The sequence below is a fragment of the Sinocyclocheilus rhinocerous genome, unplaced genomic scaffold (genome assembly GCF_001515625.1).
Source record: "Sinocyclocheilus rhinocerous isolate Xijiao unplaced genomic scaffold, SAMN03320098_v1.1 scaffold2252, whole genome shotgun sequence".
Lineage (NCBI taxonomy): Eukaryota > Metazoa > Chordata > Actinopteri > Cypriniformes > Cyprinidae > Sinocyclocheilus > Sinocyclocheilus rhinocerous.
This window is the reverse complement of record NW_015650091.1, coordinates 152,450-171,520: the sequence shown is the minus strand read 5'-3', so window position 1 is coordinate 171,520 and position 19,071 is coordinate 152,450. Positions and strand designations below refer to the sequence as shown.

The 19,071-nt window shown below is 36.8% G+C and overlaps 1 protein-coding gene across 1 annotated transcript in view; it reads left to right on the top strand.

Annotated features, from left to right (window-relative positions):
• Positions 1 to 19,071, top strand: part of ctnna2 (catenin (cadherin-associated protein), alpha 2) — a 468,558-nt gene that overhangs the window by 384,816 nt on the left and 64,671 nt on the right. The window contains exon 9 of the mRNA XM_016516505.1: positions 9,066 to 9,218. Within this exon, the coding sequence (XP_016371991.1) occupies positions 9,066 to 9,218 (153 nt within the window). The remainder of the gene's footprint in view (positions 1 to 9,065; positions 9,219 to 19,071) is intronic.

Below are 19,071 nucleotides of genomic sequence, written 5' to 3'. Positions count from 1 at the left end.
GTGATTGGCGAACAGCTTAGACGGTGTTTCAGTACTGCCACGCCCCTTGCTCCGGCCTTCAACAAAAGCTTTTGGCGAATCCGGCACTGTACTCCCTTGTGTTGTGGAAGCTGTCCTTAGTAAAATGCGCAGCACACGATAGCAAATTTTGAGATTTGTAACTTTCTAGATCTTTTTTTATGCCCAAACATACACACTACACACTGACTAAAATTTAAAAAGTGAAAAAGCATAATAGGACCCCTTTAATATCAGCCAACGGCAATGAGTGCTGTAAGTGGTGGGGGTTCTGGTGCTCCTACATAGGTGAAGTGTAAACAAACTGCAGGATAAGGCTCACATGCTAGATTTTTTTGTTTCCCCCTGCTTAGACTGCTGGGGCATGTTGGGTAGTCTATAGTGGAGACTTCTTGCCAAGTCCATAGGATATGATTGGTTATTTTATTTTATTGTTTTACTATTATTATTCTGTGCAGACTAGTTTTGAGGTGTGATTTAGAATGTGGTTGCATATTAATTTAAATATAGTTATTTTTAAAATAAATGTTTGTTTTTTTTATACTTGGTTAAACACATATCAATGTGACTAATTTATTATAGATAGATATATCTATATTCACAATCCACAAATTACACTATTTTTATTAATGACTAGTAGACATATTCTTACTTCAAAAGAATATCCATGTGCAAATAATAACACAAACATTCTCAGTGACTACAGACATTAAGTGCTCACGTCACTGTTTGACTACTTTATTTTTTCTTTGCTATCTATCTACATGACCAGAAAGAAAGAAAGATATCGTATCACATCACTGTTGGCTACTTCACTTTTTTCTTTGCTATTATTCTGCATGAGCAGAAAGAAAGAATGAAATCGTATCACGTCACTGTTTGGTTATCCACAGTCACAGGGTGCTCTCTGAGCTAGTGGACCTCCTAGCGGAGTAATTCAGCAGTCATGGGGCCAGTCATGGAACTAAACCCAGCATTTGTCAGACCTCTCCCCCAGAGGCATGCCTCTCAGATGCCACTGAGTGCTTGAGCTCCCATAATGCTCTGCCACCGAGAGAGAGAGAAATAGTGAGTGAAAACAAAATAAGAATAACAGCATAAGCAGAACACAAAGAGGAAAAGATCTGACGTACAGCCTTTTAGCTGTTTAGAAACTGGATGAATAATACTGGAGGTGTGTGAACGTACCACGCTGAACTAATACTCTTAAATATCTGTTCTTATGCAATTAGCAGTCCCCCCACACACATCCCTTTACACCAGTTTGAGCTATGTGTCACCTGTCATCCCATTCCTAATAAATGTATCTGTCAAGTCCTCCCTTCCAGCTCTCTGTTGACGGATAGCTTACTTCAAGATGCTCCTCTAGAGAACAACACTTCTCTGAACATATGCTTAAGCAAGCTCTCTCTTTCTCTTTCGGTTTCTCTCAATGGGGATCCATTTTTTTGCAATCAGAAACAGTTTCGAATTCCTGCAGTGTATGTGCTTTGATGAAATTGCTAATAGTATAAAAAGATGACAAATTAATTTGTTATTCTGAAAATACACTAATCTTTTGTATTTTTCTCATTTACCGTGTGTGTATATGTGTAATTATCGCTATTGGCATATGGCTTGTTTTTGTGACCTTGTGAAAGTATAGGCATCTGACTGCTGTTCTGACAGTGTCTTACCGCAGCCACTTTGACTTCTTTGGAACTGTTTAGCTGACAGCTACTCTTAATCTACATCTAAGAAATTCTTCAAGAGACAAGCACACAGAGAGAGGCTCATAAATCTTGCTGCTCTCAAAGTAAAATCACTTTTTCAAAGTAGAGCTCAGTTTTAACACTTCTAAATCAGTTGTACATTTCCCACATTTATGAAATTCTCGAGCAGAAATTATTTCAACTTTAAACAATCGCTCTGATGATGTCTGCAGTCTGGAGAGTTTTGGTTCCCTCAGTGCTCTGAACTGTCAGGCTACTACTGTACAGTATATGGCAGCCATTTCTTAAAACCTAAAGGGGATTGCTTGTGCGCAGCATGTACTGTAGTATGCATGCTTCGACATTTTTACATGACATCCTGTGCAATTCCCAGGCACCTACATAAGCATCTTAACACGGTTTGTGTACTTTTTTTTTCTTTTGTGCTGTGTACAATTTGAGCATAACAGGATGCAGTGATTTGCAACTTTTCTACTGAACCTTGTTACAAAACCGCCATTGAACCTTTGTTTTGTATTCAGAAGCAGTTCCAGTGAAATGTTTTGAATGGCTGTTTCAGAATCCCTCAACATTTGTTACACTATACCTTCCGAAAGTTTAGGGTCGAGAAGATTTTTTGTGAAAGACAAAGAACCATTTAACTGAACATTAGCTTCAGCTGAAGTTAACTTAATTTTGTATTTTTGGTTACTGCATTTTTTTTTCTCACACAATAATTGTCAGACCCCCCACAGTACTACCGCAGACCGCCTGTCGAAGACCCCTGAGGGTAATGTTTACACAAGGGAATAATAAGGAATATTTTGTAAAGAAATAGTTAAACCAAAAATTTAAATAATAATAATTATATATATATATATATATATATAAAGAAGTCTCTTATGCTCATCAAGGCTGCATTTATTTGATCAAAAAAAAAAGAAAAAAAACTGTAATCTTGCAAAAATGTTAGTACAATATAAAATAATGGTTTCTATTTTAATATCCTTTAAAATACAATTTATTTCTGTGATGCAAAGCTGAATTTCCGTCAGCTATTACTCCAGTATAAAGTGTCACATGACCCTTAAGAAATCATTCTAATATGCTGATTTATTATTAGAATTATCAATGTTGGCAACAGTTGTGCTGCCAAATATTGTTTTTGGAAACTGCGATACTGTCACACCCCTGGACTGTTTGTTGTGTTTTCTTTCCCCATGTGCTCTGTGTGACCTAGTTTCTGTCTCCCGTTCATTATGGCATTTGGTTCAGGTGTGTCTAGTTAATTATCTTCATTTGCCAGCCTACTTAAGTTGTGTTCTGTTCACTGTTTTCTGTCCGGTATTGTTGATGTTACCCTGTGTGTTAGACTCTCTTCTTCGTTTGGATTACCATTAAAAGGATTTGTTGTTATAATCTTTGTCGTGCCTTCGTCTCCCTAACAGCAGTCACGTGACATATACTTTTTTCAGGATTCTTTGAATAAAAAGTTAAAAAGAACAGCATTTATTCAAAATATAAATCTTTTCTAACAATATAAATCATTGCTATCACTTCTTAACAATTTAACACATCCTTGTTGAATAAGTTTAAAAAAAAAAAAGAAAGAATAAAAATTTACTGACCCCAAACTTTTTAACTGCAGTGTATATTGTTAGAAAAGATTTATATTTTAAATAAATGCTCTCCTTTTTAACTTTTTATTCATCAAAGAATCCTGAAAAAAATGATCACAGGTTCCACAAAAAATATTAAGCAGCACAACAGTTTCCAGCACTGATAGTAAATCAGCATATTAGAATGATTTCTGAAGGATCATGTGACATTGAAGACTGGAGTAATGATGCTGAAAATTCAGCTTTGCATCACAGGAATAAATTAGATTTGAATGTATATTAGATAAATAGAAAAACGTTATCTTACATCATAATATTTCACAATATTTTTTTTTTTTTTTTTTTGCATTGCAGAATTTAAGATACAGAACAGCAGTCGGATTGAACTGATTCATACTGACACAAATGTAGTAAATGTTACAAAGACACAGAAAGTGAGAGCCCCAGAGAGGCGCCACTCTCTGTTCTTCCTTATAAAAAAAGTCCTGCATTGCAGTGCAGTCGAGGCTGAAGTCAGTGGGCAATACATTAATGCAGGCAGGGGGACTCAGGCTGGAAGTACAGTGCTCCTACTCGCTGATAAAGTCCTCAGTAGGCCCTCACGATCAGGGATCAGGGTACAGTGGTACCTCAGTCTGTCATAGTGGAGTATGATAACAGAAGCAGTTGATAAAACAATGTGCACACCGGCTGTTCTGCCACTCTCATCAACAGTCTAGAAACACCTTCCCACAGCCTGTCTTCTCTGCTTTCTTATTTCTATTTCAAGAAATTGTCAATTGTCATACTGCCACAGCGTCCGCAGCATCCGCTCATAGATGTGTGCATTGACTCAAGTGTTATGTGATTCTCTATGAGAGATGGAGTTGGAGATGGAGATGGAGAGATGGAGATCTGTTATGTGAGTACTGTTATTTGGAATGTGTTATGTAAAGAACTGCTTTTTATTTAGAGTCAGTGCTCCCATTAGAGTTGCCTTTCTTATAATACATTGTAACTTGTATTGCATATACACTTTCAATGAGCTATAGAAATTTAAAACCTTCAGTTGATGTCAAGCATCGATTATTGTTTTGCATAAAGTGTTGTGCTTTGTTTCATAGCTGAATTGTGTCAATGCTTGCTCTACAGTCTGTTGAAGTTTAGTGGTGATACTATATTTCAAGTCCATTTTAAAAAAGTAGAAAACATTCAATAAACATAAATAAATAATGAACTAAATAAATGATTTATTTGGTTATTTGGTCCCACTTTATATTAAGTGTCCCTAATACCTGTGTACTTACATAGTAACTAGATGTGTACATAGTATGTAACCACAGTTTAAGTACACATTGGTACATAGTATCTACAGCTCTAATGTTTGGAACTACACATATGTAACAACCCGCTGAATGGTATGTGTAAGTACAAATGTGTAACAGGACTAACAGCACTTTTTGGTAAAGAAAGTGTTACACTTTATATTAGATCTATCATGTAATTACTCTGATGTTACACAGCAGTGGCCAGTAAGTAAGGCTTTACATATAAATTGTGGTTGGTGTCCAGAATGTTACACTTTATGTTAAGTAGACAGTTCCTGAGGAGTTAACATGTAAGTACACTGGTATTACAGTGGTGCACCAACTCCAATTCGAGATCCAACTCCTCCCACTTTACATATCCATAAACCTACCCATCTCCACCCCCTGGATCAAATGGTTCCAATTACTCTTATACATATTGTTGTTACAAAATGTAGTTATATAATTCCTGTTACACGAGTACTGTGAAAGTGAAGTGAAAAAAAAGTGTTGTTACCAATGTCCTGTTACATATTTGTACTTACACAAACCATCTTGAGGGTTGTTACATGTGTGTAGTTACAGAAAAATTACAGCTGTAGATACTATGTACCAATGTGTACTTACACTGTGGTTACATACTACGTACACATGTAGTTACTGTGTAAGTACACAGGTATTAGGGACACTTAATATAAAGCGGGACCTATTATTATTATTTTATTTATTAAATAAAGTGGCCCATTTTTAGTGTCCCAAAATCCTGCAATGGCAAGAAACAATCACATTTGTTTCCTAAATTCATCATATCGTTTATAAAATTATTCATCAAAAAGGCTTCCAGAGACGGCACGCATAGATGTATCTTTTAGTTTGGCCAGGAGCAAAAACATTCAAATCAATGCTAAAGCTTTAACCTAAATGCCAACTCTCCAGAGCAAAAAAATCATTTCTCTGTCTTCTTCTACCCTACCCTAAGACCTCTGCGGTGATCATTGAAAGGGAGGGAGCTTTGCTATCAGACTCATTTACAGACATGACAGGAAGATCAAACAGCACATCTCCACTCACTCTGTTTCTGTCCCTCCACCTCCTTTCCTCTCCAGATGTCATTGTTAATTCTAAATCAGTGCTGTTACTTAATTCTGTTTTGTATTGACTGCCTTTTGTGCTAACCAGGTACAGAAGCATGCTTATCCTGTGATTGCCCTTGACATTTTAATAAGAAACATCAAGTTATTGACCCAAAGCATCTTCCGCTATCTGCAGAGAATCCAAGTCCTAAGACTGACAAAGTTGAAGCCACTGATAATTGTATTTTGCCATGTTCATTTGTTTTCCATGATTGTTAAAAAATTTAAATGCTACAGTCTCTCAGTTGTAAACTAGGAATAAAACCAATACCAAGTTTGTTTTCCAGAAATTAATTAAAAAAAAAAGTAAATTGGTGGAGAATGTGGGAGTAAATCAGCGTCATGAACTGCTCTTGTTTTCTCAGATTAAGAAATAAAACATCTGTCAGCTTTGTTCTGAGCTATAGACTTGAGTAAATTACAGAAGAGCACTGAATGAATTTCATTGCCAATTTGACTTTCTTTCTCGGTGGCATTTGTTTTTCACGTTTTAGCAGGTGGTTAATCCTTAAAAATACACTTTCTTGTTTGTAAGCGAAGTTAGCAAACACAAGCTAATCTCATCTCTTAAGATCTCCCCCCATTTGCAACATTAAAAGATGTATCTTCTGACTTGGCTAAGTGCACGCTTTCTTCCTTATTTTGTCTTTGTTTCTGTCTGAATTTGACTTGATTGAGTTTGCTATGCTGATTTTTTACGGGCGCTTCAGTGCCATATGGATGAAGAGAACAAAGGATTAGGGAGAAATTGGGAAAAGAGGCAGAAAGACAGAAAGGGGAACATGACTGGTAGGATCACAAGATTTCCATTTTTCAGTCCCTCAGAGCAATTTAAAGCAAAGCACTTCCTCTCCTCAGTGTTTCCAATTTTTGGCTTGCTGTTTTTGTAGTCTGCGAGGAGTCGGCGGAGCACTCCATTCGTCAAGCTATTTTTTCCAATTTAGTCCTGAGATTACATGACTATAACTTCAATTCCCTCTTTGAAAAAGACATTAGACATGAGGGGCCTCACTGTGGGCTATACTTGTTGTCTCGTCAGTGCTAGCTATGCTATTGGAACATTTAACAAGCTTTTCAAGTGAGGGAATAACATGTTTGATTTAACATGTTGACACATTTGTAGCATGCAGTATATTAAATAAAGGTTTAAAGGTCTGCAACCTGAAAATTAGATTTTCCCAGTAAACAGAAATTAATCTCACTGGCATAATGATGATAAGATGCAAACGGAGCTGACCCTAAAATGCCATGGTTGATGTCGAAGGAAAATAATTATGGCTTAAATAATCTTAATAAAAAGTAGAAAAAAGAAAAGCAGAGACAGATCACTTGCCCTCAAGCTCCGTGAGAACTGAAAAAAAAAAAATTTAAGAAGGGGTGGGGGAAATGAAATGCCGTCAGACTGAGTCCCAGTTTAAGATTATTAATGTATTCAAATACTAGTACGGTACTGTCCTTTTTTTATGTAGTTCATTTTTTACGTAGAGCATGACTCAAGTACACTCTAGTACATCTCTAGTTTTTTTTAATCAGTATAAGCAGAAAAATGATACATTTTGGTCACTATTTTTTTATTTCATTTTCCCTGGAGTTGCACCCAAACCATTAAGCAGACAAGCACACATTCTTTACCAGAGGTTATTAGAGACAGAGTGCCAGGGTTCATTAAAACATTTCAATTAAATCATCGACACATGGGGAGAAGGATCATTACCTATGGAGTGTGCTCTGTTTTCTGAATTTCATGCTCAGGTGGCCAAGAACTCCGCAACCGAGTGCTGCACATTGATTGAAAATATGACGTCCTCATGCTTGGCTCTGGTTTCCTGACCTGTTCCACAGCCCAGCATGGCCTTAAACTTCCTTATACATGCCAACGAGAGGGGCTGTTTTTTACACTTTTGCAGCAGTTATTGACTTAGCCAAGTTTTCTTGCAACAAAAACATAATTTTCTTCTACCAATAATTTGGTGAAATTTTTAATCTGACTGTTTGCTACTGCATTTTTTAAATGTGCACAAATATGCCGTTTTACAAACACATATGAATATCCCATTTCAGAAGTTCAGATGATGATTACTGATGTGTGAATGTAACCTCATAACCACACAGCTTTCATTTTTGCCGATTTATTAGGATTTTTGAACTGAGAAAAAGAAAATCCTGTTTTCTATGGCATGTCCCTTTTAAGGGCATCTCAAGTCTCAAGATCTGACTGGCCAAGTTTCTTGCCAGTGATGGATTATGCGTCGCATTCAGCCATAATTTATCATTACTGTCTGCCGGCCATGGCTTAGCACAGGGTTTTTAATTGGTTAAGATATGTGCATGCCTCACTGAATGATAATTATTGCTTGTTAGGAATGTTTTCCATCATCCATTAGAGGACATGTGTCATGGGACTCTACCTACTGCCCCATTACAATAGCCGCCAATGTTTTCTCTGCGTATTACTGTGAATGTTGCTGATGATGTGTTTCTGCTACTAAAATGGGCAATTATATAACAATGATTAGCTTCAACCTGTTTTATAAGAACACTTATGGTAATACTGTTAATAATTAGATATCCTGTTTAAGATATATGAAGCTTTTCTCTTACCTCGAGGCATAATGCATGCCTGTGTATTTTAGGTTGTTGTGAAACTGGCTTATGCAAAGGTTGCTAGCTTGATCACTGCAATTAGCAAGCCATGAACTTTTAGCATTGTGCCCCTAAGCAAGGCACCTCAAGTTGCTTACTATTCCTTCATTGTCTGCTGTCTTCTTTGTATGTACTCTAGAATTTGCATTTTTGCTCTCTTGCTATGCCCAAACATTGCCATGTGTCAAAAATAGTCATGTATTCTTTTATGGAAAAAAAAGAGCTTTTTAAAAAAAAATTATGATATATTTGCCATCAGACATTTACAACTCGGGTAATTGGTTCAAAAAGTTCTGTAGTTCCATAAAGAAAAGGGCAAATTTCAAAACACACACTTCCAGGTGAAAACTGCCATTTAGATGGATGTGAATGGTGCCTTTCTCCAGGTATTATAGACCCCCTTGAAGCATCTGAAGTGTATTGAGTGTTTACATGACGGTGTATTGGAGCTAATGCACCTATAAGTGCACCTTCTGTTCAATTCCGTTGCGCTCCATCTAGCTGTTTTTAACGCCAGAACACACTTAAGCTCTCCATTAGAAACTGTGTTAAACCTGGAGTTTATCGCTTGTAAATGCCTTACAGTCGAAGGTCCAAGTACAAGTTCAAGTGCTGGACAGTTTATGTTGGACATCAACTGATCCCTGCTCTCTCTCTATCTTTTTTTTCTCCTAGCTAAGGAAAGCTGTTATGGACCACATATCTGACTCTTTCCTGGAGACCAACGTGCCTCTGCTGGTGCTGATAGAGGCGGCCAAGAGCGGTAACGAGAAAGAGGTTAAGGAGTATGCGCAGGTCTTCCGCGAGCACGCCAACAAGCTGGTGGAGGTGAGTAACATAACACCCCCTCACTCAACTCCCTCATCTCATTCAGCCCGAGCGGATGATTCTTATCTGGGGCACCGCAGGCCACTATCAGTGAGAGCACGAGGTGGCCTTTAGGAAGTCATCCGCCAAGCCAAGGCAATTTAATGGCAGAATATGGTGCAGTGGAGCTCAATTCTGTAATGACAAATTTGTGTTTGATAACATGGATTCGGATCACAGAGGGGGAATGACACCAGGGAATGGCTTTAACATTTTTCCCCCCTCTTTAATATATCTCGTGACTCGACTTCAAAGATGCAGTTCATTTCCATTATCGAAGAGCAATATGGTGACTGAGGTAAAACGGCTGAATGGGAAAGAGACGCTTATCTGAAGGTTGGTGTTCGGTGTTGATATGTCAAAAATGCAAAAGGGCATATAACTGAACTGAACTGAACTTTTCAAAAGTGTTAGAGCAGGGATCCTCAAATCTGGCCCACGAGATCCACTTTCCTGCAGAGTTTAGCTCTAACCCTAATCAAACACACCTGAGCATGCTAATCAATGTCTTCAGGATCATTAGAAAATCACAGGTAGCTGAGTTTGATCAGGGTTGGAACTAAACTCTGCAGCGCATTGGACCTCCAGGGCAAGATTTGAGGAACCCTGTGTTAGAGGATCACTTCTGAGTAAAACAGATAAATCCTGACGTGTTCTCACACTTGTTTCGGTCACTATATAGGCTTTAGCACACACAAGTATGAGTGCACACATTTTCCTTGCTATATACAAGGGTAACCTAGATATTTTAGGCAATATAGAAATCCTGGCCAGGTCCTGGGAAAATGGCACGTATGGTCACCCTAACATATAGTACAGTATTTCATAGTTTATCATGAGTCCACTGTTCATGAAAATGTGAGATATTCTGTTTGCCGTCGAAGCCTGTGAGTGGCATCTAGATGCTTGCTTTCCTAAAGAAGAGCTTAAGGAGCAATCTGCTTTTGACTCTGAAACACTGGGTTCAGCACTCAATTTTGAGCATGGTATCAATAATGTAACCAGTCTGAGAGAGCAGTTCTCAGTGCTTTTAGATAGATGGGAAAAGTTTTAAGATCAGATTCCATAATATATTTAATATTAATGTGCTTAAATTTGACTTAAAATATGCATATTATCACATGCAATTACCTTCAAATCTTTTCTGAAAGAGTTTTTTATGGTGACGTATTTGTGCATTTTGTGGTAGGGTACTTTCACAGACCTGTGGGGCCTTGAAGGACTTGTAGCAGCATGATTTGTCTGACCTACTGGAATGTTCTTGTTTATTGGCTGACGAATTTAGTTCACAGACATTTTGTGGCAATTTTGGGAAATGTAAAATGTAAATGGTATCAACTCTAAATGTTTTGGTATATTGACAAAACTAATTTCAGATTGGATTACCGCATTTTGGTAGCAAAGATTGTGGTCATATTGTCCACCTCGTAAGTAAGTATTTGAATTAGGGAAACGGCTATAGAGTTATTCCATAATAAATAATAATGGTATCTATATATCGTTCTCAAGGTTGAGGACAGTACTTTTTTTTCCTCTTATGCTCACCAAGTCTGCATTTATTTTATAAAAAAAATACAGTAAAAATACTTTTTTTTTTTAAATATATATTTGCAATTTAAAATATTGGTTTTTATTTTAATATATATATATATATTCTGCTTCTGTTTTTGTGATGCTTTTCTTTAGGATTCTTTGATGAATATCAAAAAAATATATATATTAAATTGAATTTTTAGAACAATATGAAAGTCTTGGCCATCACTTTTAATCAGTTTAATGCATCCTTGATAAATAAAACTATTCTTAAAAAAATAAAATAAATACAATAATAAAAAAAAAATCTTACAGACCCTCAAATTTTGTACGATAGTGTGTATATAAATATATATTATTTATCCACCTCTTTCCCCTTTAAGGACGTCCCCAAAATGAGTTTTGTCAGATTTAACTACATTCCGGGGACATTTCTCTGCAAATTTGTCCCTAAAGTATAGCTAGGTTAGGATCACACACACAGAGTCGACCTGAAGAGAGTGCCACTCCCTGACTTCATCAAATAAAATGTTCCCTCACTGTTATGATCTCAGAATAAAGAACAGCCAAGCAGCTCATGTATGTTCCTCCAGCCGATCAATAGTCACTGTTTCCAGCCGGGGTCAAGGAGCCTGATGAAATAGAGGTCACACGTCGCAGATCAACCCTGATGCAATGTCTGTACTGCTGTAAAAAATCTCCCTCTCTTTTGCTCTCTCTTTCTCTTGCAATCAATAGCAAGAGAACGAGGACATGAATATGAATATGAATATGGATTATATTTTATTTGTATAGCAATAATCTCGGGAAATGAAACAACGATTTCATCCTGTAAGAAATACAAGCTAGTAAATGTGAGTTTGAGGAAGGCCTTATCTCTTCAGAGAGCCATTCTGACCATTCACTTAATGGTTAATGTTAATGATTTCTGGACATTTTAAATAATACTTTCTATTTATCATATTCACTTTGCAGACTATAAATGACTACAAGAGCGTCTGGCTCTAGCGTCTTTTGTTCTACATTCCTGTAATACACTGCACTAAGAACTGCCAATTTAAAAGGTTATTAAATTATTTGCAGAGTTGTAGCCCAGCTGAGGTGTGGGTTATTAATGTGAACCTGTTGACACACGTTTATTGTCTCACTCTCTTTCTGTCTCTCTGTCACACACACACACACACACACACACACACGCACTCTCACACACACACACACACTCACACACACACACACACACACACATGAACTGGCGCACAAAAACACAAACACATCATCCCACACACATGTCAACTGTCAATGGGGAAAGCAGTTTAGTGATATAAACTTTGTTTCACGCACAGTAACTCACTGACCTGTGCATCTCTTCCTTTAGAAAATCTCATATTATTCCCCTCATATTTACATGCATTTAATGCTTCTGCTGACTTTAGATCATCCTCCACTCCGGCTGCTTTTAGCAGATCATGTCTGCTTGGGTTACACTGCTGTGTTTTACTTGTGTGATGGGCTTTGAAGGTGAAGCATGTCATTTTTTTAATGTTAGAATGCTTTTTCATACCCCGATTTAATATGCAGAGATAAAGGGATAGTTCATCCATTATGTTGTTCCAAACATATATGCCTTTCTTTCTGTGGAACACAAAAGAATATGCTTTGAAAATGAAAGTTAATGGGCTCCAATGTTGCTATGCACATTGAATTTCATTATATGAACAAAAGCAGTTGAAACATTCTTCAAAATGTTTTTTTGTGCAAAAGGTTTGGAACCGGGTGAGTGATGGTGAATAAATAATAAGCGTTTTTTGGGGGGTTTTCTTTTTGAGTGTACTGTCCACTTAAACTATATGTAGGCCATTTGTGAGGCAAAAAAATGAAAAGACTTTAATTCTGTGGTTCTTTCAACATTGCTGTTAGTATCAGCCAAAGTTGTTAGTTTGGTGTGGATACATGAGGAATGTGGAGTTTTGATTGGTACTTGAGATCAATAATCTGATGTTTTGAAATGGAATACTTAATATTGGGGTGGAAATCGATTACATTTAATTAGATTTACAGTGCATACCAGAATAGTTTTATCTTTTTGATAAAAGATTATATAGACAAACTTAAAATAAAATAAAAAAACATTACCTGTGCACAGTAAGACTGTGTATTGAAAAATACGGTTACACTTTATTTCGATAGTCCACTTTAGACATTCTATTAACTATAAGTAACTTTGTAACTACATGTCAACTACATGTCAACTAATTCTCATTAATTTGCAACTACATGTCTACTAACTCTCAGAGTAGACAGGGTAGGTTTAGGGTTAGTAGAATGTTGACAAAGAAAGTGTTAGAAGATATTAAGCAGACAGTCTACTAATACTCTACTAACTGCTAGTTGACATGTAGTTGCAAAGTTACTTACTGTTAATATAATGTCTAAAGTGGACTATCGAAATAAAGTGTTACCAAAAATACACATTTTTATTTCATGTTGATACTTTTACACTCCTGATTAATGTTTAAGTAGAAAAAAGAAAGATTCATAAAAAATCACAGCCTCAGTTAAATCTTTTTTTTTTTTTTTTTTACTGTGTCATGGCTTTGTCTGGTTCACACACACAGTTTTCACACACTGGCCCTTTTACTTAAAAGCAATCTAAAACAAAATCTGCAAATATAATAATGTGTGAATGTACCCTTTTGATGGAATTCAAATTAAAAGTCAAGGTCATAGGTCATGATCAATACTCGTATGTGACAGTGGCACATTATCATTGAACGGTTGCTATGTTATATGTTATTATCACTAAAGTTTATGTAAGTGTCATTTAGTGGTCAACATGTGAGAATTTTAACATCTTGGAAATTTCCTCCCATCTGCCTCACCTGATACAGAGCGAGAGAGAGAGAGAGAGAGAGAGAAAGAACTAATTAACAGATGTATTCTTTTTTTTTTTTTGGCCTTGAAATAGAAGTATGAAAAAGAATGAGAGAAAGAAAGAGAGATAGCTTTCCAAGCCTCAGGCACAGCTAGCAGACTTTGTGTGTGGGGGGAAATATTTATTTATGATGTGGGTATGGTGACCTTAATTAGCAGAGATTGCATTAGAGAATGAACTTGTGTTAATAAAACGAGGGGACTGGGGTTTTGCTCTGTCGTGTCCCGCTCTCTCCCTCTTCATCTTACCACCTGTGACATCACAGCATGGAGAACGAAAATCATCTCTCTTACTGCCGAGGGATGATTAGCAGTAAAGAAATGAAAACCTAAGCAAGAAGACCTGCTAATGCTTGCATTAGCCATTTATGTTGATTCTATACCAGTTTTGTTTCTTCTCAAATACTTACAACACACTCTTGTAAGAAAACGTCACTATAGCAACTTTATCCTGCTCCTCTAAAACATCACTCTTGTGCCGTATGTTAATTTAACTCTGGTGCCATATTCAACGTATTTGTGAAGCCATATCATAGCTTTATTTGAGGATCAAACTCAAGTTAAATTCATAATTAACTGAAAATCCCCCTAGCACTTGAATCTCAGTTGCAGATAGCACTTATTGAAACACTGAAAACCATTAAATTGCATTCAATGATGTCAAAATGAGTTGTTTCTAGAATATCTGTGATCTGATTCATCTTTTTGAATTTGATTTGTGAATTCTGGCGGTTTTCAGCAAATAACTTAAATACAATTTCAAAATATTTGGAATAAAGATGATACAGAGCGAGAGAGAGAGAGAGAGAGAGAGAGAGAGAGAACTAATTAACAGATGTATTCTTTTTTTTTTTTTTGGCCTTGAAATAGAAGTATGAAAAAGAATGAGAGAAAGAAAGAGAGATAGCTTTCCAAGCCTCAGGCACAGCTAGCAGACTTTGTGTGTGGGTGTAGAGAAATATTTATGATGTGGGTATGGTGACCTTAATTAGCAGAGATTGCATTAGAGAATGGACTTGTGTTAATAAAACGAGGGGACTGGGGTTTTGCTCTGTCGTGTCCCGCTCTCTCCCTCTTCATCTTACCACCTGTGACATCACAGCATGGAGAACGAAAATCATCTCTCTTACTGCCGAGGGATGATTAGCAGTAAAGAAATGAAAACCTAAGCAAGAAGACCTGCTAATGCTTGCATTAGCCATTTATGTTGATTCTATACCAGTTTTGTTTCTTCTCAAATACTTACAACACACTCTTGTAAGAAAACGTCACTATAGCAACTTTATCCTGCTCCTCTAAAACATCACTCTTGTGCCGTATGTTAATTTAACTCTGGTGCCATATTCAACGTATTTGTGAAGCCATATCATAGCTTTATTTGAGGATCAAACTCAAGTTAAATTCATAATTAACTGAAAATCCCCCTAGCACTTGAATCTCAGTTGCAGATAGCACTTATTGAAACACTGAAAACCATTAAATTGCATTCAATGATGTCAAAATGAGTTGTTTCTAGAATATCTGTGATCTGATTCATCTTTTTGAATTTGATTTGTGAATTCTGGCGGTTTTCAGCAAATAACTTAAATACAATTTCAAAATATTTGGAATAAAGATGTATGGGCTAGTGTGGCGATTTTGTTTTATGTTTTTAATAATTTTTGTCATTTAGTAGGTTTAGGGTCTCAAATATTTGTTTAATAGTATAGTTATATTAGTAAGTATATTAAAATTATGGTGACTGTACATTTATCCACCTTATTTGTTTGTTTGTTTATTAATATAATTATAATAAAGAAATATTAATATATTTATAAACTAATTAAAATAAATATTTTAAAGCTGCTTATGTTTTGCATCATTCGCACACACATGATAATATGTGAATAATACCTTGCCAAGATTATCAGAATCCACTGAATAGATTTGACAATGTCGCTATTATATGAGTACTATAGCCATTATAAGAAGGAAACGGAACGTGGGTCTCAGATCAATGATGAAGGCCAACTTCTGAATGGCTGGTAGACAGTGGATTGTAATAAAAGTATGTTCCTCACCTGCCCCTGATCACCGGAAGGATTTATGCATCATCAAATAGCTGTACCCGCCGCTGCAACCTGACTTTTACACATTCTTTAATTGATGGCCTTCCCATAATTCCCTTGTGCTTATTAACAGTCCCCTCACTACAGTATGCCTTAAAGGTGACATATCATGGACATCTGACTTTTCCAGGTTTTAAGTGCTATAATCAGGTCCCCGGTGCATCTACCAACCAAGGAAACGTGAAAAAGATTAAACCAGTAACTTTGTTTTGGTAAGCCATTTTCTGCAAGCGTCTGAGAAAACAAGCACGTCTGATTTCGCTCCCCTAGTGACGTTGCAATGGGATCTCATTATAATATTACAGCCCCTTAATCTGTAAGTTTCCACACACGGAGCCATCATTTGATTTCGCAAGCGACATAGGTGTACCAGTTCTAATGCCATGGTGAAAGTTTGAGCAAAACATGCTAACTGTTCTGTCTTTGGCTGCACAAACGAGCACAGAACACTATTTAGAGTCCCAGCCTCAGAGGAGACAAGAGAGCAGTGGATTTATTGATTTATTTCATGTATATTGCTGCTGCCACACAGATCTAAAATAAACATGCAATTTGTTTCCCAGCTGTTTACCTTCACAGTCATAACCGACTGTTTTTGTAACTGATGTGTGTTTTTAACATAAACTTGTTTGTGAAAGAGCACTTAGTTTAGTACTCACATGCTGTGACAGCCGCTTTCTGTCCGTGTGCTTCGGATGTGTGCACTCAGAAAACCGTATATCAGAAGTTTAAACTCGTATGGTTTAAAACGCATGATTTCAGCTCGATAAACATGATAATCAAAACCAAAACAGATGATTTTTAGCAGATCCGAGCTGTAATGACGCAGCTCTATTCTGGAAGACTTATATTACATATTGTAAAAAGGGGCATAATATGTCTGCTTTAACTGTGCTGATCAAAACATAGACATGCTTTTATTCACTGAAACACAGGTTATAAAGAGTCCCATTTAAGGCGAGATGAAGAATACGTTTACAGTTTATAGAGGTAAGAAAGGCTGATTGGAAGGTGAAGGCCGCAAGGACGTCATGGTCCATCACGAGTGACTTTGGTCCTTCATTCTGGCTCCTGCCGCCAACACACCCTTCAAAATCAGCCTTGTTATGTTCTATATCCTTCAGGCTTTTCTCCAAAGTTTGCACAACAATCTTTTTTTGTTGTTGTTCTTCTGCTCGTCTTTCTTTTGCAGTAAACTTATCCTGTCCTCGTGTTCATGTTCAGCCAGTCACTAACCTGTCCTTTTTCCACTTCTGAGGATGGGACACGTTTTTCTGCATCCCATGTTCTTCAGCGATTGCAGTTTTTAATGCATGTTCTGTAGACTAATACAGTTTTGTCTTCTGGGATGGTGGTAACCAAATTGGTCAGTTACCAGCGCCTTTTATTTGAAGCTCTTGAGCAAGATATTAAACCATCCAGCTGATCTGCACTTGTTCTGTAAGGTGTGTTTGTTAAAAAAACAGTGCCTGCTAAATGATTAGCAAGTTACATCACTCGTCCCTGGGAGCTTTGAGCATTGTGTACAGTCACGCAAGTCTCACTGTTGTCTTCATAATACGAAAAAAAAAAAAAAAAAAAAAAAAAAGAATACCTGCTGAGCAGTCCTGACCTGCATCTGTATGCACTTGAATCTCTATAACCTACTTTTTCAGCTAGCTGGCTCACTAGGGATGCTATCCTAAAGAAATTTATTTCAGTCTGGGCTTCAAAAGGTCTCCTCTTTCAGGTCTCGGGAACAAAACTCCCCAACGTCATTCCCTGAGGACGATGCCACACGCAGTTGTGCTTTTCCTCATTAGTTTGACGTCTCAACATCCCTTGTTTTCTCTGTAATCTGTTTGTATTCCCTCCCATGATAACATTTTATCATTCTGTGAAGCTTTTGTCTGCATTTATTTGAATATTATATTTTATGGATCACTCATTTTATGTCCCGCTTTGCCTTTTCTTTGTGCCAGCTTGTATTCTTAATTTTGTCTTTGCATTTTTCATTGCTATGTGAATGCTTCATTACTATTGTCTTGTTTTGATCCCCACCTCTCTGTGGAGAATTCCTTGCTTTTTATGTTCTTTCCGGAAAAAAAAACAAAAAAACAAAAACAAAAACTGAGCTTTAGAACAGAATTCTTGCAGCTGTATCTGAAATGTAGTTATTTACTGGAGGCAGTGTTAACTAGAAAACCACTGCATCAATTCAAATGTGCTATGTTATTTCTTAGAGTCATGATTGTTCAGACATTGAGTATTATAATATAAGTGCTTTGTTCCAATTAGTGCTTTAATGACTTAGATAATCCTTTGCATATTTAATTCTTATTCATTTAATTAAAACAAATTAATTTAAATTTGATTAATGTAAAACATAGCAGTTTTAAATCATTGCTATCTGGATGGAATAAATTTCTAGTCAGCGTAGAAAAAAAAAACATATTAACAGAAAAAAACAAAAGATCCATCCGTTAATGGAAATTCACTTTATTTAAAGTAATGCATTATGGCCATCAAGACTGAATAGGGTTAGTTAGTGAGGTTTATTGATTTTTTGCTTGATTTTCTGCATGTGTGTGAAAGTTTGGAGTATGTTATGTTATGTTTTTTTTATTTTTTTTATTTTGAGAAATAAAATGAACTTCAGGTTGTTTGGCCTTCTTGCCCTTGAGTGCTTAAGGACCCTGAATAAAGTCCCGACTCTTCCTGCCTGAACTTTCTGAATTCATGCATCTGTTCACACAGTGTCCAAATTTTAATATCAGCCTTATTTTTCAGATAATTTTTGTTTCATGGGATGAAAGGCTGTTGTCTTCTGTATTGTGAGTCACCTTACCAACATAGCTCCGGTCTTTTCAGGTCACCCTAATCTGGAGCAGCTCCCCTTCCTTTATATTCAGGGCGAACAGTGCCCGTATCTCTTGTAGAGTGTGACTTTAAGTGCCACTCCAGTTCATGAAGTCGCATAGACTTGAATTTAAAGCACTGACCTTCCCGATGAGATGAAGGGTGAAAGGCTGCCTTCTCTAATGATTATGCAGAATCAATATCGACATGAATGTAACCAATATTGAACCGGCCTTCGGTCCTTCATGATTCCAAATGCATTGCTGCAGGCAGTAAATATTATTCTGCAGGAAAGGGGGGCCATGCTGTATTAAATGGTGTGCCGAACACGATAGATGGCTATTGGAACAAGTCTATTTGTGGTGACCCAGACCTTTGGACTGGCATAATCCCTTTTCGAGCAG